Source organism: Salmo salar, chromosome ssa17 (assembly GCF_905237065.1).
Source record: "Salmo salar chromosome ssa17, Ssal_v3.1, whole genome shotgun sequence".
NCBI classification, from domain to species: domain Eukaryota; kingdom Metazoa; phylum Chordata; class Actinopteri; order Salmoniformes; family Salmonidae; genus Salmo; species Salmo salar.
In genome coordinates this window covers 27,286,663-27,310,430 of record NC_059458.1, presented here as the reverse complement: position 1 = coordinate 27,310,430, position 23,768 = coordinate 27,286,663, and the positions used below count along the sequence as shown (strand labels likewise).

The window sequence follows — 23,768 nt, the reverse complement described above, 5'->3', positions numbered from 1 at the left end:
TCTGTAGAGGAGAAGAAGGATGAGACCTGCAGGGACAACGGGCAGGTGTACGCCCACAACGACATGTGGACCCCAGAGCCGTGCAGGGTGTGTGTGTGTGACAGTGGAACCACCATCTGTGAGGAGGTGCAGTGTGAGATGGTGGGGAACTGTGAGAAGGTGACCATCCCTGAGGGAGAGTGCTGCCCTGTGTGTGACAGCTTCTCCAGCGCTAACAGGAGGATAGGTGAGATACATTTTATACATATATATACATCTACATATAAATAAATATGCATACATACATACATACATACATACATACATACATACATACATACATACATACATACATACATACATACATACATACATACATACATACATACATACATACATACATACATACATACATACATACATACATGCATGCATGCTTAAACATATATATATGAATTATATGTCTAAAGGGTGGGGCTCACATGTCTACATCATTACCTCAGACGGACTGTGACTGCAAGGTATTGCATGGAAATCCAAGTGTGAAACGTAGCGATTAAGTTTGGATTCCCTGGAGGTGTCTCACTGACTGATGATAAGAGGGGAAAATGTTCTAGATTTCATAGTGTTTCAACATATAACACAGTATCAAGTCATTGAAGATCACATGTCAAATTAAGGATGAAAGATCTACATTAGAATCTGATTTCTTCCTTTCCCTTCCTCAAAGAAATGATGGCGTTCAAGGTGAGTAATGATAAAAGATATTCTCAATTTTCGGTTTTACAATTTTTACTTGGACACACTACTGAATATTAGCCTGAATGCCAGTCTGTTTGTGTTGTCATGCCAACTCCTTGTCACTCATTGTCATATTTGGCTTGACCATGAGCAATGGGGTTGGCAAGAACACAAACAGATCTGGAACCAGGCTACCTGAATAGCTGAGCTGATTGTCACATTGTTATTTGATGCATTTGATTTCCAGGGTCAGAAAGGCGAACCTGGTGATATCCCTTATGTAAGTCTGTGTTCATACATCTCAGAGACAGTGCATCTGTTAATCAACAATTCATGTGACTTTTGACACCTATTATGACAACTGTTATCAAAAACGTTTTATAGCTGAACAACTGTTTTTGTTTGTTTTTTGTTTCCAGGTCGTGGGGCCAGTAGGTCAACCTGGACCAATGGTGAGCACTCTGTAGACATTTCTTTTGTGTAAAAAAAACCTTCATAAGTCAACATATTTGACATTATTGTGTTAGTTTCTCATGCTGCTCATTGTAATGGCTGGAATTGAATGAATGGAACTGTACCAAACACATCAAACACATGGATACAACGTGTTTGACTCCGTTCCATTGGTTCTATTCCAGCCATTACAATGAGCATAGTGTTTGAGGTTCAGTCAGATTCCCTTTACCACACTAGATGGTACTATAGAGTGTCAGTAACCAAGGAGGGTTACCTGATGCTTCTACTGCAGTCTCTTTCCACAGCTACAGTGGGAAGACACTACTGCTAATCTAACATATGATGTGAAGGGATCATGCTTTCTTGTTATCTGTGTCAATGTTCCAGGGTCCTCCCGGAGCTCAGGGGAACAGAGGATACACTGGTTTCAAGGGCAGAAAAGTATGTCTAACACAATGACATTTACATCTAGAGAAGCGTGTTACAATACTGCGATTCAATGTGACCTGGGACTAACAAACTATCCTGAGCTAACTCACTGCTCTTCAATACCTTTATATGTTGAATCTGGTAGACATGTTGAATCATCTCTCTAGTAGTGACGTTCAATACTGTCACTCATGAGTTTGTATATGTTTCCTAAAATCCAGGGTTCACAGGGCCCAGCTGGCATCGACGGGGAACCAGGAGTCCCAGGGAACCCTGGTGAGCCAGGATCCCCCGGCCAGCCCTCACACCCTGGGGTGAGTTTGTCTGTTTGTCTCCCCAGCCTGACACTTCACTGGTGCAGTCTGTAACCTTCATTTCTGGTCAAAAGTGCTTTTCCTCCTTACACTTGTTAGTAAACTGACTGAAAGGGTTGGTTTTGGGGGAAAAAAAGCCATTTTGTATTTTGTATAGCTTTTTGGCCGAATGTGCTTGCTGTACCTGAAATCATTTTCACCCCAAAACGTCAAGTAAGTAACATAAAGAGACTTGGGGGCTTGTAGGGAGAGCTCAGAACTTCCAACCCTTTTCTATCCCTCTTTTCATTGTACCTGTCCAGTTGAGGGGGAGGTCACTGCACCTATTCTCTTCATACGGAGGCGACTACCTGTCTGTGGTCACCATTGAAGAACTTCCACACCTTGGTGATAATGAATGAATGACTGTCCTCCTCTCTCCCCCAGGGTCAGCTGGTCTCTCAAATGGCTGCAGGCTTCGGTGAGAAATCAGCTGGGATGATGGGGATGATATCTGGCAACAGGGTGAGTTACTATTAAATCACCTGGGATGATGGGGATGATGTCTGGCAACAGGGTGAGTTACTATTAAATCACCTGGGATGATGGGGATGATGTCTGGCAACAGGGTGAGTTACTATTAAATCAGCTGGGATGATGGGAATGATATCTGGCAAACAGGGTGAGTTACTATTAAATCACCTGGGATGATGGGGATGATGTCTGGCAACAGGGTGAGTTACTATTAAATCACCTGGGATGATGGGGATGATGTCTGGCAACAGGGTGAGTTACTATTAAATCACCTGGGATGATGGGGATGATATCTGGCAACAGGGTGAGTTACTATTAAATCACCTGGGATGATGGGGATGATGTCTGGCAACAGGGTGAGTTACTATTAAATCACCTGGGATGATGGGGATTGTGTCTGGCAACAGGGTAAATTACTATTAAATCACCTGGGATGATGGGGATGATATCTGGCAACAGGGTGAGTTACTATTAAATCACCTGGGATGATGGGAATGATATCTGGCAACAGGGTGAGTTACTATTAAATCACCTGGGATGATGGGGATGATATCTGGCAACAGGGTGAGTTACTATTAAATCACCTGGGATGATGGGGATGATGTCTGGCAACAGGGTGAGTTACTATTAAATCACCTGGGATGATGGGGATGATATCTGGCAACAGGGTGAGTTACTATTAAATCACCTGGGATGATGGGGATGATGTCTGGCAACAGGGTGAGTTACTATTAAATCACCTGGGATGATGGGGATGATGTCTGGCAACAGGGTAAATTACTATTAAATCACCTGGGATGATGGGGATGATATCTGGCAACAGGGTGAGTTACTATTAAATCACCTGGGATGATGGGAATGATATCTGGCAACAGGGTGAGTTACTATTAAATCACCTGGGATGATGGGAATGATATCTGGCAAACAGGGTGAGTTACTATTAAATCAGCTGGGATGATGGGAATGATATCTGGCAAACAGGGTGAGTTACTATTAAATCACCTGGGATGATGGGGATGATGTCTGGCAACAGGGTGAGTTACTATTAAATCACCTGGGATGATGGGGATGATGTCTGGCAACAGGGTGAGTTACTATTAAATCACCTGGGATGATGGGGATGATATCTGGCAACAGGGTGAGTTACTATTAAATCACCTGGGATGATGGGGATGATATCTGGCAACAGGGTGAGTTACTATTAAATCACCTGGGATGATGGGGATGATGTCTGGCAACAGGGTGAGTTACTATTAAATCACCTGGGATGATGGGGATGATATCTGGCAACAGGGTGAGTTACTATTAAATCAGCTGGGATGATGGGAATGATATCTGGCAAACAGGGTGAGTTACTATTAAATCACCTGGGATGATGGGGATGATGTCTGGCAACAGGGTGAGTTACTATTAAATCACCTGGGATGATGGGGATGATGTCTGGCAACAGGGTGAGTTACTATTAAATCACCTGGGATGATGGGGATGATATCTGGCAACAGGGTGAGTTACTATTAAATCACCTGGGATGATGGGGATGATGTCTGGCAACAGGGTGAGTTACTATTAAATCACCTGGGATGATGGGGATGATGTCTGGCAACAGGGTAAATTACTATTAAATCACCTGGGATGATGGGGATGATATCTGGCAACAGGGTGAGTTACTATTAAATCACCTGGGATGATGGGAATGATATCTGGCAACAGGGTGAGTTACTATTAAATCACCTGGGATGATGGGAATGATATCTGGCAAACAGGGTGAGTTACTATTAAATCACCTGGGATGATGGGGATGATGTCTGGCAACAGGGTGAGTTACTATTAAATCACCTGGGATGATGGGGATGATGTCTGGCAACAGGGTGAGTTACTATTAAATCACCTGGGATGATGGGGATGATGTCTGGCAACAGGGTGAGGTACTATTAAATCACCTGGGATGATGGGGATGATGTCTGGCAACAGGGTGAGTTACTATTAAATCACCTGGGATGATGGGAATGATATCTGGCAACAGGGTGAGTTACTATTAAATCACCTGGGATGATATCTGGCAACAGGGTGAGTTACTATTAAATCACCTGGGATGATGGGGATGATGTCTGGCAACAGGGTGAATTACTATTAAATCTGCTGTCCTATACAAAAAAGTCCCTGACAACCTCATTGACTGGTAGTCCTTGCTAAGTGTGTGTGTCCATGGGCAGTAGATTGTCAACAAGGAAATACATATGGTAGAGTATGCACCACAGGAGGCTGGTGTTGCCTTAATTTGGGAGGACAGGCTCGTGTTGATGGCTGGAGTGGAATTAGTTTCATGGTTTCCATGGTTTCCATGGTTTCCATGTGTTTGATGCCATTCCATTTGCTCCGTTCCAGCTGCATCCTGTCTTATACATTGTCTTTGGCGGGCTTGATTGAACGACAGTTCATTTACGTTTGTGCCTACATTACTCATTACTCTGTGTCTGTATGTTCTCTCCATGTATATTTTAGGGTGAGGCAGGACCAAGAGGGCCTCCTGGACCGTCTGGTCAACCAGTAAGTCAAAGATGGTCGACTATATCTACCTTTCAGACATCAATTCTTACTGGAGACCATTTCTGTAAGTAAACAGACAGATATGTGATCATTTCCTTTTCCTCCCTGTCTCGTAGGGCCCTACAGGGGGACAGGGGGCCCCAGGAGACATTGGAGACCCAGGATCCATGGTAAGAACCATGCATAATCTCTGCATCAGTCATCTCTCTGATGCTTTTTTGACTGGGTTTGAATCCCGGTCACCTACATGCTTGAAGACTGTTAGCCCATTGAGCTAAAGCCTAGGCATTAGCACAGGGAGCTACCTCAACAAAAAAAGGGCCTAGGCCATTGTTCCCCAACTGGCGGTCCACAGAAATCAGAAATCGGTTCCAAAGTATTCGCACGCACAATATAGAGTTAAACAGTTTGTGATCATATACAAATGTATGCACGTTTAGAAATTATAATTTTTTTGTCAAATATTATATCTGTTTGGGCTTCTTGCGGTCAATTTGTAGTCCACAAATTATTTGTAATTAAGTTCCTGACCATCAGCTCAATAAAAAATCATCCCGCAGCTGAATCAACTGACTCTAATCTTCCTGGTTTAGACATTATCTCAGGGAGCTAACGCAAGTCTTCAGTTCTCAGGCAAAGTTATCATCATCACACCAGCTTGGATCACTGAACCACCTCCGCTACACTCTCACACACCATATTGATGTGTTACACCAATATCTACCAATCACACTCTGTCTTGATGTGTTACACCAATATCTACCAATCACACTCTGTCTTTATGTATTACACCAACATCTACCAATCACACTCTGTCTTGATGTGTTACACCAATATCTACCAATCACACTCTGTCTTGATGTGTTACACCAATATCTACCAATCACACACTGTCTTGATGTATTACACCAATATCTACCAATCACACTCTGTCTTGATGTGTTACACCAATATCTACCAATCACACTCTGTCTTGATGTATTACACCAATATCTACTAATCACACTCTGTCTTGATGTATTACACCAATATCTACCAATCACACTCTGTCTTGATGTATTACACCAATATCTACCAATCACACACTGTCTTGATGTGTTACACCAATATCTACCAATCACACTCTGTCTTGATGTGTTACACCAATATCTACCAATCACACTCTGTCTTGATGTGTTACACCAATATCTACTAATCACACTCTGTCTTGATGTGTTACACCAATATCTACTAATCACACTCTGTCTTGATGTATTACACCAATATCTACCAATCACACTCTGTCTTGATGTATTACACCAATATCTACCAATCACACTCTGTCTTGATGTGTTACACCAATATCTACTAATCACACTCTGTCTTGATGTGTTACACCAATATCTACCAATCACACTCTGTCTTGATGTGTTACACCAATATCTACCAATCACAATCTGTCTTGATGTATTACACCAATATCTACCAATCACACTCTGTCTTGATGTGTTACACCAATATCTACCAATCACACTCTGTCTTGATGTATTACACCAATATCTACCAATCACACACTGTATTGATGTGTTACACCAATATCTACCAATCACACACTGTATTGAGGTGTTATACCAAAGCTATATGTTTTATTGACTGTGTGTGATTGGACATGTTGTTTTTATACAGGGTGGCTTTGGTTACAGAGGACCTGAGGGCCCACCAGGGAAACCAGGACCAGATGTAAGTACTCTACACTCCAACAGACATAGGCCATGTCCCTATTCCCTATATAGTGCAATACTTTTGACCAGGACCCGTAGGGCCAGTGGTGAGGAACAACCCGCATTAGATATGACATCTTCTCAGTATGAATGAGCCTAGTATGTTGATATTGGTTGCTTTCTGCATATGTTCCTTCATAGTATGTAGTAAGATTAGTTTAGAGTTTTTCCTAGCCACCGTGCTTCTACATCTGCATTGCTTGCTGTTTGGGGTTTTAGGCTGGGTTTCTGTACAGCACTTTGTGACATCAGCTGATGTAAAGGGCTTTATAAATACATTTGATTGATTGATTGATTGATTGATTGATTGATTGATTGCACCGAATATTGTTTTAGTAAGTAGTAGACAAGCCAAAGTATGTAGGACACAGCCAAAGACCATGGATGCCACTTGCCACTGATCAAAACAGATACAAATGTTATGTAAGTGTAATATCTTGTTGCTAATGTAGATTGCAGGTAGCTCTGCATACTTTCTTCAATAGGCGCCGGTTGAAAAACGTGTTAGTGCAGACTACACTAGCACCAATACCTTGGTGTGTCTAACTCTGCTCTCACATGCCATGTGTCATTAACTCATTTATTTTACAACCTTTATCGGAGATTGTAGAATACCAAGTGTCAATTAAACCTCTTGACTATTAGACAACACTAAAGTGCCTAACACACCTTTGTTCAGGATTATACAACGGGTGGTAATGCCTTTGAAGCTGGTGTTTGGAGGATATATTGGCTTGGTTTGAAGGCCGAGACGAACCGTGGCAATATGTCCTCCAAACAGCAGCTTCTCTGGTATTTCACATAAGTGAACCCAACATGGAGATGTTATTTTTGAACCTTTGTTCTACATCAACCTTTAGTGCATGGAACATTTAGGCTTACACACATATCCAAAATCAGTTTGACATTATGTTGGAGTGCTGTTTGTTTACCTTTCTGAAGTGCTGTTCATCTGTTGAACCCTTATGAAAACATATTGCAGTCAGAGTGCAGTATAACTGCAGTACATTGTAATATTACTGTAGTTAGAATGCAGTATAACGGTAGTAGGCTGAAAATACTGCGTCCAAAATAAATCTCATTTTTTTTTACTGCAGTAATTTTGCAGTTGAACTGCAGTTACAGTGCAGTATAACTGCAGTTCAACTGCAGTACACTGCAGTTATTCTGCAATCACTGCATCCAAAATTCCACAGTTGACTGCAGTTACTGCACTTTTACTGCAGTTTCAAAATTGCAATCTTTTTTTGTAAGGGAAAATTACAACTATTTGTTACCTACTTGTACTGTAATGTCTTCTAGCAGCTGAGAATGTTATGTGAATGTGATGTTTTCCCTTCACAGGGAGAACCTGGCCCAACCGGAATAGCCGGAGATAAAGGAGCCGCTGGATCTGCCGTAAGTAACAAACTGTCTTTCATCTGAAAACCAACTATCTGTAAGCCTTCAAACAACCAATTATCTGCATTAGATATATTTCTCTGTCACTGCAGATCAAATCAGTGTTGAATGCAAAGGCATTTGCAAAAACACAATTAATTACACACTTCTTTTATGATAGACATTTCAAGATTTTGATTATACCACTTACAACAATTTCCATATGATTAGAGTGAGTTGTAAGACTGTGGATGGATGTGCTTTATTTTCCCATCCACTCCCATCCAACTATACTTAGTTAAGAAAGCAGGTACCATTGCCTTCAACCTAAACTTGAATAGTCTTCATTTTGTGAGTAAAACCAATGAACAATAATCCACAATTAGAATAGACTGTTGTTTTAATGGGGCCACTGTATGTACTTATAAATGTGAAAGTTAAACAGTGATTAAATGTGGTGATTTCCAGGGTCCCAGAGGTTTCCCAGGACTGCCAGGTCACCCTGGACTGAAAGGCCTTAAGGTCAGCAGCAACACAATGATCACAATGCTCATATCTATGTACTGTAGTTTGAAGCATGGCTGCATGTACATTTTTGTAAATTTTTTTAAGTGGTTAACTTGGCACTGTGCTGTTATGAACTTCTGTGAGATTCGTTAGAGCCTAGAACAGACCTGATCAGAACTAATGAGCTAATGTTTCATCAACAGGGTCATGCAGGTCTTCTAGGAGCGAGAGGTCAATCTGGTGCTGCTGGGTCAAAGGTAAACTCATCATCATGCATATCTTTATATTTGTGCTGCTTCGCATGGTTAGTATCTAAAAGTGATCTGTTTCTGTTTGAAATTGCTGCACATATCGTGACTCTCTCTCTCTGTGTTATTTTACAGGGCCCATCAGGTACTCCTGGTGGAATGGGGCCCCCTGGTCCTGCGGTAGGTCATAATCAATTAGTTAATTGATAATAAATGATTATATGATTGTAATACGTGTTACTCACATGCACCAATAGCTCTAAATACTCTGATATGTGTCCAATCTGTTAGTGAGGGAGTGTAATATTATGTGAAACATGATACTGTATATTTTAGGGTCCAGCAGGAATGCAAGGGGAGAGAGGAAGGAGTGGCCCAACTGGACCTGTGGTAAGAGAGATATGACTACCTCTGACCTCTGACCTATAACTCTACATTACACAGCTCCGTCTCTTCAATCCATTGATTGCCCACCTGAATTAAATTGATCTGAGGTCAGTTCTTATTCAACATGTGGCATCATTGGTTTATATGTAGGTTCAAAATGTTTTGTTTTGGCTTATCAGTGACACATGCTGTAACCTTTGTTTTTATTTTTTATTTATCCTGGCAAGTCAATTAAGAACAAATTCTTGTTTACAATGACATCCTGACTTACAATGACAGCCTATTCTGCCACTGTCCTATGGTGATGTGCATTGATGATGAGATGATAGAGGTGAATTTGTTAAATCTTCTTTCAGTTGTGCATCTCTCTCCATACAGGGGAAACGTGGTGAATCTGGACATATTGGGAAAGCAGGACCACAGGTACGACCTCTAACATCCAACAAAACATCACCCTTCAGATCAAATTATTATGATACACAAATCAGTATTACAAATGCAATATAACAAATGAAAAGCAACACTGTATCTACTCAAAATACACTATTTTCCTGAAAGCCAGTATAAATGTGTTATACATTTACAAATCAGCAGTAATGTTAACTGGGCAAAAGTGATGTTTCCAGTACTAACCAACACCAGATGTGTGTCCAAAATGGCTCCCTATCTCCTATATAGTGTCTATATAGTGAAAGGAATAAGGGGCCATTTTGGATACAGCCCCAGGTGTGGATGACATGCAGCCTACTGTACCAACCAACCATCCTGGATGTGATGTGATTCTAGGGTCCTATGGGGATCACTGGAGCTCTAGGATTCCCAGGTAGTCCAGGTATAAAGGTGAGTACTGTTCATTCTTTAATATACTTTGATGGAGCACAGTCCTCTTCTTCACACCAGCCATGTCCTAAATATTGGTTACTCAAACGTATAACCCAGTCCTTCCCCCTCAGAATTACATTTCATTCTAAACAGGCCCATTCGGATTACTCTATTCCGATAAAGATGTTTATATGAGGGTGTTTTGATGAGGGTGTTTTATTCATTATGAGCTATGCATCTGTTCAACAACGGTTGATTAGAGTGCATGTAAACACACTCTGACTGTGACACTGTTGTCTCCAGGGGCAACCAGGGCCCCCAGGAGCACGAGGGACAGGGGGCCAGCAAGGACCAAGAGGGGAGGCCGGACGCGTGGGATTGGCTGGAGCTATGGGAATTCAGGTGTTTGGCTAATTCATGATGCTAATAATCTCTACACCTACGGTAACTGTACTATCAACAACTCACCACTTCAGGGTGTAGATTGATTCACTGAAAATGTTGCTGAATCTGGTTTCTGATTGAAACGTCCATTGAAAGTAAATTTTACGCTGAACTGACTTGTCGGGTTAAATTAAGTTTAGATAAATGACTTAAAAACATGTTGATTTCTGTAGGGTCCAACAGGAACAGAGGGAGCTGCCGGAGCCAAAGGACCATCCGTATGTATAACTCCACCCACTTTCATCTCTCCTTGTTCATCTCCTTGTTCAGCTACTCCCTTCTCCTCCCCTCAATCTAATGTATCTCTCACCTTCCAATATTCCAAATATTAATATCTGATGATGTATTACTCATTATTATGTATTATGTAAAATCCTTGAAAGTATGTAATAGGGTGTTGGCCCCCACATGCCATGCTGTCTGGACAGTAGACTACAGCCTGTCCTGTTAGAATGGGCCCTGGTACAGAGTCACAGAGACAGTAGACTACAGCCTGTCCTGTTAGAATGGGCCCTGGTGCAGAGTCACAGAGACAGTAGACTACAGCCTGTCCTGTTAGAATGGGCCCTGGTGCAGAGTCACAGAGACAGTAGACTACAGCCTGTCCTGTTAGAATGGGCCCTGGTGCAGAGTCACAGAGACAGTAGACTACAGCCTGTCCTGTTAGAATGGGCCCTGGTGCAGAGTCACAGAGACAGTAGACTACAGCCTGTCCTGTTAGAATGGACCCTTGGTACAGAGTCACAGAGACAGTAGACTACAGCCTGTCCTGTTAGAATGGGCCCTGGTACAGAGTCACAGAGACAGTAGACTACAGCCTGTCCTGTTAGAATGGACCCTGGTACAGAGTCACAGAGACAGTAGACTACAGCCTGTCCTGTTAGAATGGACCCTTGGTACAGAGTCACAGAGACAGTAGACTACAGCCTGTCCTGTTAGAATGGACCCTGGTACAGAGTCAAAGAGACAGTAGACTACAGCCTGTCCTGTTAGAATGGACCCTGGTACAGAGTCACAGAGACAGTAGACTACAGCCTGTCCTGTTAGAATGGACCCTGGTACAGAGTCAAAGAGACAGTAGACTACAGCCTGTCCTGTTAGAATGGGCCCTGGCACAGAGTCACAGAGTCAAAGAGACAAAAGGCTACAGCCTGTCCTGTAAGATAAGTCATGTATTGATGTCAATGGGTGAACACAGGTTAGATACCTATTTTAGGTATAATGATGTGATTTCTACCCCAGGGAGCTCCAGGTATCCAGGGTCTGACTGGACTGCTTGGCCCCGTGGGGCCCCCCGGACCACAGGGAACCACTGGACTGCCCGGGCCTAAGGGCCAACTGGTAAGAGATTTGTTGTTTAATTTTGACCACTCATTTCATTGTTTGGATCAAGAATGGTTGTCAGGTCCGTAGCTATGTTAGAAAGGTCATAGAAACTACTGCTGGTTTCCATGCTCCAGTTAAAACGCTATCATATGGCTACATGTTCATAACGCCGGCCGGAAAAGCTAGTTCTCAAACCTTGAGATCGTACATTGTCAGTAGACTTGAAAAACAATGTCATGTGAAACATCTATCCATCATATTCCTCTCTTCTCACAAGGGTGATTTAGGCATTCCCGGATTCAAAGGAGAGGCTGGATTCAAAGGAGAATCTGTAAGATATACAACCCGTCATAATGAATGTCCCTCTAATTCCATGGTTTAATAATGTACAGTAGCAACCACATGCATTTGTTGAATGGCAGGTTATGTTGAATGGCAGGTTATGTTGAAAGGCAGGTTATGTTGAAAGGCAGGTTATGTTGAAAGGCAGGTTATGTTGAAAGGCAGGTTATGTTGAAAGGCAGGTTATGTTGAATGGCAGGTTATGTTGAATGGCAGGTTATGTTGAAAGGCAGGTTATGTTGAATGGCAGGTTATGTTGAATGGCAGGTTATGTTGAAAGGTAGGTTATGTTGAAAGGCAGGTTATGTTGAAAGGCAGGTTATGTTGAAAGGCAGGTTATGTTGAAAGGCAGGTTATGTTGAATGGCAGGTTATGTTGAATGGCAGGTTATGTTGAATGGTAGGTTATGTTGAATGGCAGGTTGTGTTGAAAGGCAGGTTAAATAGAAAGGCAGGTTATGCTGGCGCTGGTTTCTTTCTAAATGGGGTGCATGTCTATCTGAGCCTTCTAAACTTCAGCATGTTTAGTTCATTTATTTGGCCTTTGACATAAATGTCTCTTGCATTATCGAGCAATGAGTTAAAGACAACATCAAGGGTAGCAACATTTTCCACTTGGCTCTTCCTTCAGTCTAGGCCAGCTTTAAAGTGCTTAGTGCATGTTGAGCAGTTTGATGCTCCTAGGGACAAGTAAGTTTATCCACACCCGAAGTTGACTGCAACAACAATATATTCAATTCATTTTATGGTTCGCTTAAAAGGCCATACAGTAAAATATAACAAACACTAATGTATGATGTGGCAGCCATCTTGTTTGATTATGACATCATTGCAGGGTGCACCTGGTGATCATGGAGCGCTGGGTCCCATGGGAGAGGAGGGGAGGAGGGGAGAACGGGGTGACGCCGGGACTTCAGGTGCCGCTGGACCCAATGGAGAGAGAGTAAATCAGCTCTTTCACTCACTACAAGAACTTTGTCTGTCTCTGTCTCTTGTCTTTCTCTCTCTCTCTTTCTCTTTCTCTCTCTCTTTCCTCAGTACATTCCGTAACAGCAGAATTATTTGATTAAAATCAAAACCCTTTAGCAAATTCTATTAAAACCAATTTGTAATTTCCAGGGTGCTCCTGGCAGTAGAGGTTTTCCTGGTCAGGATGGGTTACCTGGTCAAAAGGTAGGTTGATTTCTCTTTGAATCTATAGAATAAGTCTATTGAATAATAATATTATGCCATTCAAACGCTACACTCCATTCTGTGATCAGGGTGCCCAAGGTGAGCGAGGACTGGGTGGGTCATCTGGTGCCAAAGGTGCCGATGGTGACCCAGGACGCACTGGAGAGCCAGGTCTTCCAGGGGCACGGGTGAGATAACACACCTCTACCTCTCGTCAGCATTCTCTATCACAGAAGAATATTCCTTTGTGGTGATCATCACGCTCATGTTGATCCTAGATGAAAAAGACATGAGAAGTACATGAACAGAACCGCTAAAAAAGAGTCAACATTTTATTAAAATCCTCCCTTTTCTTTCCTCAGGGTCTGTCGGGTCTTCTCGGCTCCCAGGGTCCTGAGGGACACCAAGGACCAATGGTGTGTGGACATGAGTCAGGAAATATATATATGTATATATATATATATATATATACTGCTCAAAAAAATAAAGGGAACACTTAAACAACACATCCTAGATCTGAATGAAATAAATAATCTTATTAAATACTTTTTTCTTTACATAGTTGAATGTGCTGACAACAAAATCACACAAAAATAATCAATGGAAATCCAATTTATCAACCCATGGAGGTCTGGATTTGGAGTCACACTCAAAATTAAAGTGGAAAACCACACTACAGGCTGATCCAACTTTGATGTAATGTCCTTAAAACAAGTCAAAATGAGGCTCAGTAGTGTGTGTGGCCTCCACGTGCCTGTATGACCTCTCTACAACGCCTGGGCATGCTCCTGATGAGGTGGCGGATGGTCTCCTGAGGGATCTCCTCCCAGACCTGGACTAAAGCATCCGCCAACTCCTGGACAGTATGTGGTGCAATGTGGCGTTGGTGGATGGAGCGAGACATGATGTCCCAGATGTGCTCAATTGGATTCAGGTCTGGGGAACGGGCGGGCCAGTCCATAGCATCAATGCCTTCCTCTTGCAGGAACTGCTGACACACTCCAGCCACATGAGGTCTAGCATTGTCTTGCATTAGGAGGAACCCAGGGCCAACCACACCAGCATATGGTCTCACAAGGGGTCTGAGGATCTCATCTCGGTACCTAATGGCAGTCAGGCTACCTCTGGCGAGCACATGGAGGGCTGTGCGGCCCCCCAAAGAAATGCCACCCCACACCATGACTGACCCACCGCCAAACCGGTCATGCTGGAGGATGTTGCAGGCAGCAGAATGTTCTCCACGGCGTCTCCAGACTCTGTCACGTCTGTCACGTGCTCAGTGTGAACCTGCTTTCATCTGTGAAGAGCACAGGGCGCCAGTGGCTTATTTGCCAATCTTGGTGTTCTCTGGCAAATGCCAAACGTCCTGCACGGTGTTGGGCTGTAAGCACAACCCCCACCTGTGGACGTCAGGCCCTCATACCACCCTCATGGAGTCTGTTTCTGACCGTTTGAGCAGACACATGCACATTTGTGGCCTGCTGGAGGTCATTTTGCAGGGCTCTGGCAGTGCTTCTCCTGCTCCTCCTTGCACAAAGGCGGAGGTAGCGGTCCTGCTGCTGGGTTGTTGCCCTCCTACGGCCTCCTCCACGTCTCCTGATGTACTGGCCTGTCTCCTGGTAGCGCCTCCATGCTCTGGACACTACGCTGACAGACACAGCAAACCTTCTTGCCACAGCTCGCATTAATGTGCCATCCTGGATGAGCTGCACTACCTGAGCCACTTGTGTGGGTTGTAGACTCCGTCTCATGCTACCACTAGAGTGAAAGCACCGCCAGCATTCAAAAGTGACCAAAACATCAGCCAGGAAGCATAGGAACTGAGAAGTGGTCTGTGGTCCCCACCTGCAGAACCACTCCTTTATTGGGGGTGTCTTGCTAATTGCCTATAATTTCCACCTGTTGTCTATTCCATTTGCACAACAGCATGTGAAATTTATTGTCAATCAGTGTTGCTTCCTAAGTGGACAGTTTGATTTCACAGAAGTGTGATTGACTTGGAGTTACATTGTGTTGTTTAAGTGTTCCCTTTATTTTTTTGAGCAGTGTATATATATATATATACTCCCCTATCATCTATCTATCTATCTATCTATCTATCTATCTATCTATCTATCTATCTATCTATCTATCTATCTATCTATCTATCTATCTATCTATCTATCTATCTATCTATCTATCTATCTATCTATCTATCTATCTATCTATCTATCTATCTATCTATCTATCTATCTATCTATCTATCTATCTATCTATCTATCTATCTATCTATCTATCTATCTATCTATCTATCTATCTATCTATCTATCTATCTATCTATCTATCTATCTATCTATCTATCTATCTATCTATCTATCTATCTATCTATCTATCTATCTATCTATCTATCTATAAACTCAGCAAGTCCCCTCACTGTAAACTGCATTTATTTTCAGCAAACTTAACATGTGTAAATATTTGTATGAACATAACAATACTCAACAACTGAGACATAAACTGAACAAGTTCCACAGACATGTGACTAACAGAAATTGAATAATGTGTCCCTGAACAAAGGGGGGGGGGGGTCAAAATCAAAAGTAACAGTCAGTATCTGGTGTGGCCACCAGCTGCATTAAGTACTGCAGTGCATCTCCTCTTCATGGACTGCACCAGATTTGCCAGTTCTTGCTGTGAGATGTTACCCCACTCTTCCACCAAGGCACCTGTAAGTTCAGGGACATTTCTGGGGGGGATGGCCCTAGCACTCACCCTTCGGATTCAACAGTTCCCAGACGTGCTTAATGGGATTGAGATCCGGGCTGTGCGCTGGCCATGGCAGAACACTGACATTCCTGTCTTGCACAAAATCACGCACAGAATGAGCAGTAAGGCTGGTGGCATTGTCATGCTGGAGGGTCATGTCAGGATGAGCCTGCAGGAAGGGTACCACATGAGGGAGGAGGATGTCTTCCCTGTAACGCGCAGCATTGAGATTGCCTGCAATGACAACAAGCTCAGTCCGATGATGCTGTGACACATCGCCCCAGACCATGACGGAACCTCCACCTCCAAATTGATCCGCTCCAGAGTACAGGCCTCGGTGTAACGCTCATTCCTTCGACGATATACGCAAATCCGACCATCACCCCTGGTGAGACAAAACTGCGACTCATCAGTGAAGAGCACTTTTTGCCAGTCCTGTCTGGTCCAGCGACGGTGGGTTTGTGCCCATAGGAGACGTTGTTGCCGGTGATGTCTGGTGAGGACCTGCCTTATAGCAGGCCTACAAGCCCTCAGTCCAGCCTCTCTCAGACTATTGCGGACAGTCTGAGCACTGATGGAGGGATTGTGCGTTTCTGGTGTAACTCGGGCAGTTGTTGTTGCCATCCTGTACCTGTCCCTCAGGTGTGATGTTCGGATGTATCGATCCTATGCAGGTGTTGTTACACGTGGTCTGCCACTGCGAGGACAATCAGCTGTCCGTCCTGTCTCCCTGTAGCGCTGTCTTAGGCGTCTCACAGTACGGACATTGCAATTTATTTCCCTGGCCACATCTGCAGTCCTCATGTCTCCTTGCAGCATGCCTAAGGCACGTTCACGCAGATGAGCAGGGACCCTAGGCATTTTCTTTTGGTGTTTTTCAGAGACAGTAGAAAGGCTTCTTTATTGTCCTAAGTTTTCATAACTGTGAACTTAATTGCCTACCGTCTGTAACAGGTGCATGTTCATTCATTGTTTATGGTTCATTGAACAAGCATGGGAAACAATGTTTAAACCCTTTACAATGAAGATCTGTGACGTTATTTGGATTTTTACGAATAATCTTTGAAAGACAAGGTCCTGAAAAAGGGACGTTTCTTTTTTTTCTGAGTTTATATATACTCCCCTGCCTATTTATTTGGACAGTGATGTTAAGACATTTAATTTGGCTCTATACTCCAGCATTTTGGATTTGTTCATCTTTATTTAACTAGGCAAGTCAGTTAAGAACAAATTCTTATTTACAATGACGGCCTACACCGGCCAAACCCTCGCCTAACCCGGACAATTATGCACTGCCCTATGGGACTCCCGATCATGGCCAGTAGTGATACAGCCCAGGATCAAACCAGGGTCTGTAGTGACGCCTCTAGCACTGAGATGCAGTGCCTTAGACCGCTGCACCACTCGGGAGTCAATTTGAGTTGAAATGTTTTATATGAGGTGATTTCATACATACCGGTATCTGTTTTACCGTTTTGAAATGAATGCACTTTATGTATCTAGTATCCCATTTGAAGGGGTCATAAGTATTTGGACATATTCACTTATAGTACATTAAATTAGGTCAAAAGTTTAGTATTTGGTCACATATTCCTAGCACGCAATGACTCTACAGTCTTGTTGGATGCATTTGCAGTTTGTTTTGGTTGTGTTTCAGATTATGTTATGCCCAATAGAAATGAATGGTAAATAATGTATTGTGTCATTTTGGAGTCTCTTTTACTGTAAATAAGAATCGAATGTTTCTGAACACTTCTGCATTAATGTGGATGCTACCATGATTATGGATAATCCTGAATGAATGATGAGTGAGAAAGTTTCAGATGCACAAAGATCAGGCCCCCAAACATCCTAACCTCTCATCATTACAATAGGTCAGCATTTTGGGAGGGTATGATATTTGTGTGTCTGTAGATTTCGCACTCATCATTATTCATGATTCATTCATGATTATCCGTAATCATGGTAGCATCCACATTAATGTAGAAGGGTTCAGAAACATTAAATACGCAGGGGAGTGTATAATACATGTTTTTATCTATAGACAGGCCAAATGTGAACCTACCTCTGTTTCTGTCTCTCTCTCTCCCCCATCCCTCTCTCTCTCAGGGAGGAGGAGGAGAGGATGGGGGACCAGGTCCAGCAGGGTCAGATGGTACCAGAGGTCCAGCTGGAACCATGGGTGTCGTTGGACCAAAAGGCTTTACTGTGAGTAACCAGCACTTTATGGCGATCATGTGTGTGTGTTCCTTTCCACAATGTACAGTAGAACCAGCTCCATTAAACCCATCACATTTAGAATGATGAATGAAATACTGTAGTTGTTTGAATGTGTCTACCATGGACCATACAATGTCAGGAGAGACACTGGAATGCTACTTATATGATATAAGAAGAGGGAAACATTGACATGTTATTGTGATTGTGGATCATTGTTCATTTGTCCTCACAGGGAGACCCTGGTAAGACAGGAGAAGTGGGGACCCCAGGTGTTGCAGGACAGAGGGTAAGTACACTACACTCATCAGGGGTTCAAATATGATGTTGTAGGTGGTCGAACTGCACCTCAAACTGGTTCATTTCCAAATATAAACTGGGTGGTTTGAGCCCTGAATGCTGATTGGCTGACAGCTGTGGTATATCAGACTGTATACCACGGGTATGACAAAATATTTATTTTTACTGCTCTAATTACGTTGGTAACCAGTTTATAATAGCAATAAGGCACCTCGGGGGTTTGTGGTATATGGCCAATATACCATGGCTAAGGGCTGTATCCAGCACTCCGCCTTGCGCCGTGCCTAAGAACAGCTCTTAGCCGTGGTATATTGGCCATGTACCACACCCTCTCGGGCCTTATTGCTTAAATAAAACATTTTCAGTTTCCATTCTCTGCTTTCTCCCATTGTAAGCTGGTAGAATTCTGCTGTAGTACCTCATTGTACACACTGACCACTGAGGACTGTTTCTCATACAGGGGGTTAATGGGAAAGCTGGAGAGATGGGCGCTGGTGGCACTGCTGGTCCAGCAGTAAGTATCTGATTAATATGTTCCAATTAAACGATACATACCAACACAGTTTAAACATTAAATACTGTATGGGGTTATGGTAAGCTTAAACCGTTGCTGGTTTTCCTGTCCATACTTGACTTCTTTTAGGGAGTTGCAGGGAAGAGAGGCGAGCAAGGACCTCCTGGTATGAATGGCTTTCAGGTATGCTGTTTCACATGGGATTTATTGACCTTGTATTTACTAGAATAGAGACTAGTGATAGTACTAATCAGTAAAGGGGAAATGAGAACTCTAATGGTGTGATGTATTTTAGGGTCTACCTGGATCTGCTGGTCCACCTGGAGAGTCTGGGAAACCAGGTGCTGAGGTATGGTATGACATCATGCCCGACTGTGACATACAATAACCTCTATTTACAGTTGGTATATTTACAGCTTATTTATGTTACATTTCAACAATAGGTTATTTCTTTAGATAATGAACTAAATGTTGTTATGTTGATAGACTCATGACTGGGTATGTATGCCTTTGCCTGCAATGGACCAAACAAAGGCACATATTAACCAGCCATGAGTCTGCCAACATAACGAAACACAGTCCATTCATTATCTACAGTAAGAATCTAGAAATGTTTTTGAGTTGAGGTATAGATATACAACACGACTATCAGGTTCATCAACGTTTCAGGGTTATTTAATGCTGCATTTACACAGGAAGCACAATTCTGATATTTTACCCTATCATTGATAGCAGGTTGGCATTTATTGGGATGACTCCTGTTCTGGAGGCAGCTCTGCAGGGTAGTTACTTGCTGGCACAGCCACAAAGTCAGAAAATCTTATTTTAAACTAACTTTAACCACAATGCTAACCTTTTGCCTAACCCTAACCTTAAATTAAGACCATTTTTGTTTTCATACATTTTTATGATATATCACCAATTTTGACTTTCGATCTGGCCCATAAACGTCAACCTGCTTCTTGGCAAAATTGCTGTTCGGGTTGGTCAAAAGACCAATTAGTGGAAAAATATCAAAATTAGGCTGCCTGTGTAAACAAGTTGTAGTTGATTTGTCGTATGCCCACGATACACATGGTATACACAGTCGAAATGCTTACTTGCAGGTTCCCTCTCGACAATGTGACAACAATAAGAAATTGTAAAAGATAAGAATACAAAAATAATAAGGAAATTAACTCAGTAGAATATAATAAAAATGTATCATAAGTATAAATACAGGAAGTGTGTCAGGGAAGGGGATTGGACAGTAAGGAAGGTGGAATAGGGGATTGAAACAGCCTGTCTGTTGTATTGATTAAATGTTTTTGGTATTGTCATTCCCAGGGTATCGCTGGAGAGGGAGGGGCTGCTGGTCTCACAGGGCCAAGGGTAAGCCATCTTAACAGCTGATTTATCTATCCATTTGATGCCCATTTGAATACAACCCGCAATAGGTGAAAAGTAACCCTGCCCCTCTGCAGAGAAAATGCATCTTCCAACTGAAATCATAATCATATTTTTTCAATACAGAAGTACAATTACCTAATACATAACGGAAACCTATCATGTGGCAAAATGCAGCTTTTTTCCCAATGCGGTTTTGTTTGAGTTCAGTCCTTATCTTCACTAGTAAAATAAGGTTTATAACTTTGGCACTGTGTTTTTGTTAATCATGTCACATGACCTGGATTTTAATCGTTATGTAAAGCTTTTTCATCAAACTGTCCCATTTTTTAAATGTCAGATGGTCCAGCACCATCTTCAGACAATTGCTTTCATTTTTGGTCTAATTCTAATTTCTGGAAAAGCTTAAAATCCAGGTCATGTGACATGATAACTAAAACACAAGGCCCTGTTTATAACATACAGTGCTGTAAAGATGTTGTTTGTAGCTGACCAGTGGGTGATTGTATGATTGTATCGTAGGGTGAGCGTGGCATCCCAGGAGAGAGAGGTGATGTGGGAACTAACGGACTACCGGGGCCCAAAGGTATTTCAGGGGGGCCAGGACCAGAGGGACCAAAGGTAAGTACTATAGCACATCCCTTTAAAATATGTATTTATTTATTTGTGTCTTTATTCATTCATTCATTTAACCAGGTTGTCAAATGATATCTCTCCCATGATGGAGGCCTAATGCAGATGAACAATGTAATGATAACCTCATATATCCATGTTATTTCCCACAAACATGATATGAGAGTTGTCTCTGTGTGTGTTCTTCCCCCAGGGTGGGTCTGGAACTAAAGGAACCGTTGGGGACATAGGGGCTGCAGGCCTGCAGGGGATGCCAGGGGAGAGGGGTGTCCCTGGTTCTCCTGGTCCTAAAGGAGATGTGGTAAGTATCTGTGTTGGAGGGGAAAATATCAACCAAAACTTGGTTAAGTCCACAAAGTACCTCCAGAGTCCAAGACACTAGAAGGAACTACAAGTTGTAACCCTTCAGAGTGGTGTATTCCATGCTATAACTGGGTGGGTGAGGGTTTATTCTGCAGTCCTGTTCTGCTGATCCCTCTTCTCTCCTTAGGGTTCAGTTGGTGAGAAAGGAACCGAGGGTACTGCTGGAAACGACGGGCCCAGGGTGAGATTTACCTTACACATGCATGTCTACACATACCTTTCTGAGTCACCTAAATGGATTACATCAAGGATTTAAGCAAAAATAACATCTTAAAATGTCACCCACAACAAAATTCTGTTAGGTTCAAGTTGAATATGTCAAAATGTAGTGACGTCATCATAACCACTTTTAGCCCTGGGTGGAGTGTAGTGACCTTTTGATGCACATTCTAGTTTCATTGGTTTCACAACCATAGTAAGTTGTTCACAGCAAGTTATAGTATATTTGAAATCCTGTTTGTTTTTCATTTGAAGGGACTTCCTGGTCCAGTTGGACCAACAGGAGGCATTGGGCTCAATGGTGATAAGGTAAAGCAATCACTCACTCACTCACTCACTCACTCACTCACTCACTCACTCACTCACTCACTCACTCACTCACTCACTCACTCACTCACTCACTCACTCACTCACTCACTCACTCACTCACTCACTCACTCACTCACTCACTCACTCACTCACTCACTCAAATGTATTCATGAAGGCCTCGTTACATCATCAGTTGTCACAAAGTGCTTAAACAGTAACCCTGCCTAAACCCTAAAGGAGCATCCAGCATACAGTCACCAACAGCACTTAGACAGACAGACTAGATGAACATACACTGTTGCAGAAAACACCTATCCATATTAAGGCCTCAGTATCTACCACAGATACCCAGACAATATATTATATTTGTTTGGTTTAGGGAGAGGCCGGCCCTAAAGGCCCCCCTGGACGTCGGGGAGCGAGAGCAGTGGCCGTAAGTACTGCGATTCATTTTGTAAAATTATTCACACAATACTGTAAGTTGTCTTGTGTACAATTGTCCCATAGTAAAAAAAGACAATTGCAACATACTGTTAATAGTTCTCATATACCTCTGTACTGACCTCTGACCCAACATCTGTTATAGGGAGCTTCTGGGGAGCCTGGTCCAACCGGTGCAGTAGGATTCCCTGGGTCTCCTGTGAGTGGCTTTCAAACAATGTGGGGGTCTGTCACACCCAATAGTGTCAGCTATGACAGGCCCCTGCCCTGTTGTATTGTGTCCCTTGACGCTCTGTTAATTTGTCAACCTTGGCTTGGTGTTGTTACAGGTGTTGTCTGAACAGATTACGCTGCAAACATCCTCCTGTATAATGTGGAATAAACATTTCAGTAATGGTCAAAGTCAATAACCATTTCTATATAACCACATAGTAACTATATCCATGGTGAGACTTGGAAGTCGTTTCGCATGGCGATGAATCTGCCCAGTAATCATGGTCATTGTGTCCGACTCTTCGCAGGGTCCCGATGGGCAACCCGGGGTCAAAGGTGAACCAGGAGAGAGGGGTCAGAAGGGTGAGGCTGGAGCACAGGGACTCCAAGGAACAGCTGGTAAACTTGGTTCCCAGGGTCCTGCTGGTGTGACTGGACTAAAGGGGGCCAGAGGAACACAAGGGGCCGCGGTGAGTGAGTCGTACTGAGGGTGACGTATAACTGCTGGAGAATCCATACAAACACTTCACCATGGTATTTACTGTATAAATAGACCTGATCATGGCTACTCAGCACAGAGTAGGAATGCTTTTCCAGGGAATTCACTGAATACGTAGTACAGTATGTTGATATTTTCTGATAAGAATTTCAATTGTCATTTTCAGGGTGGATCTGGTTTCCCAGGATTCCCTGGGGGAGTTGGTCCAGCAGGCTCCGTTGTGAGTTAATCCTACTATCGACCAATCAAATCACTTTATACCTATGAGATCACGAATAAATGATTTCATAAACCATAGAACATAGAGCATTATAGTGAAATATGTTATTCCAGTACTCACGCTGTCTTTCCTCTCTTCCAGGGTGAGGTAGGGGCGCCTGGAGACATTGGTACCCCAGGGAAGGCAGGTACTCCTGGACTTAGAGGCGAGAATGGAGGCCCTGGGCGTGTAGGAGAGAGAGGGGCCCCGGGCCCAGCAGGTGCCCCAGGAGACAAGGGAGAGCCTGGAGAGGATGGACCAGGGGTAAATATGAGAGAGTTACAGAAGTAAAAGTTTTAGCTG

The 23,768-nt window shown here is 43.0% G+C and overlaps 1 protein-coding gene across 3 annotated transcripts in view; it reads left to right on the top strand.

Moving 5' to 3' along the window:
• The window catches only part of LOC106575722 (collagen alpha-2(V) chain), a 42,857-nt gene that overhangs the window by 6,280 nt on the left and 12,809 nt on the right, over positions 1-23,768 (top strand). Inside the window, exons 3-42 of one of the 3 annotated variants that reach the window (XM_045699297.1) lie at positions 8-226; positions 710-726; positions 968-1,000; positions 1,140-1,172; positions 1,564-1,617; positions 1,827-1,919; positions 2,346-2,423; positions 4,935-4,979; positions 5,096-5,149; positions 6,645-6,698; positions 8,084-8,137; positions 8,588-8,641; positions 8,830-8,883; positions 9,010-9,054; positions 9,211-9,264; positions 9,640-9,684; positions 10,048-10,101; positions 10,387-10,485; positions 10,701-10,745; positions 11,770-11,868; positions 12,131-12,184; positions 13,030-13,137; positions 13,314-13,367; positions 13,457-13,555; positions 13,730-13,783; positions 18,222-18,320; positions 18,565-18,618; positions 19,090-19,143; positions 19,273-19,326; positions 19,439-19,492; positions 20,470-20,514; positions 21,052-21,150; positions 21,356-21,463; positions 21,653-21,706; positions 22,000-22,053; positions 22,433-22,486; positions 22,640-22,693; positions 23,016-23,177; positions 23,373-23,426; positions 23,568-23,729. In XM_045699297.1, coding sequence (XP_045555253.1) covers positions 8-226; positions 710-726; positions 968-1,000; positions 1,140-1,172; positions 1,564-1,617; positions 1,827-1,919; positions 2,346-2,423; positions 4,935-4,979; positions 5,096-5,149; positions 6,645-6,698; positions 8,084-8,137; positions 8,588-8,641; positions 8,830-8,883; positions 9,010-9,054; positions 9,211-9,264; positions 9,640-9,684; positions 10,048-10,101; positions 10,387-10,485; positions 10,701-10,745; positions 11,770-11,868; positions 12,131-12,184; positions 13,030-13,137; positions 13,314-13,367; positions 13,457-13,555; positions 13,730-13,783; positions 18,222-18,320; positions 18,565-18,618; positions 19,090-19,143; positions 19,273-19,326; positions 19,439-19,492; positions 20,470-20,514; positions 21,052-21,150; positions 21,356-21,463; positions 21,653-21,706; positions 22,000-22,053; positions 22,433-22,486; positions 22,640-22,693; positions 23,016-23,177; positions 23,373-23,426; positions 23,568-23,729 — 2,813 coding nt within the window. Of the gene's footprint in view, positions 1-7; positions 227-709; positions 727-967; positions 1,001-1,139; positions 1,173-1,563; positions 1,618-1,826; positions 1,920-2,345; positions 2,424-2,919; positions 2,945-4,430; positions 4,457-4,934; positions 4,980-5,095; positions 5,150-6,644; positions 6,699-8,083; positions 8,138-8,587; positions 8,642-8,829; positions 8,884-9,009; positions 9,055-9,210; positions 9,265-9,639; positions 9,685-10,047; positions 10,102-10,386; positions 10,486-10,700; positions 10,746-11,769; positions 11,869-12,130; positions 12,185-13,029; positions 13,138-13,313; positions 13,368-13,456; positions 13,556-13,729; positions 13,784-18,221; positions 18,321-18,564; positions 18,619-19,089; positions 19,144-19,272; positions 19,327-19,438; positions 19,493-20,469; positions 20,515-21,051; positions 21,151-21,355; positions 21,464-21,652; positions 21,707-21,999; positions 22,054-22,432; positions 22,487-22,639; positions 22,694-23,015; positions 23,178-23,372; positions 23,427-23,567; positions 23,730-23,768 lie in introns of those variants that run through there. The other 2 variants (XM_045699298.1, XM_045699299.1) reach the window with 2 other exon arrangements.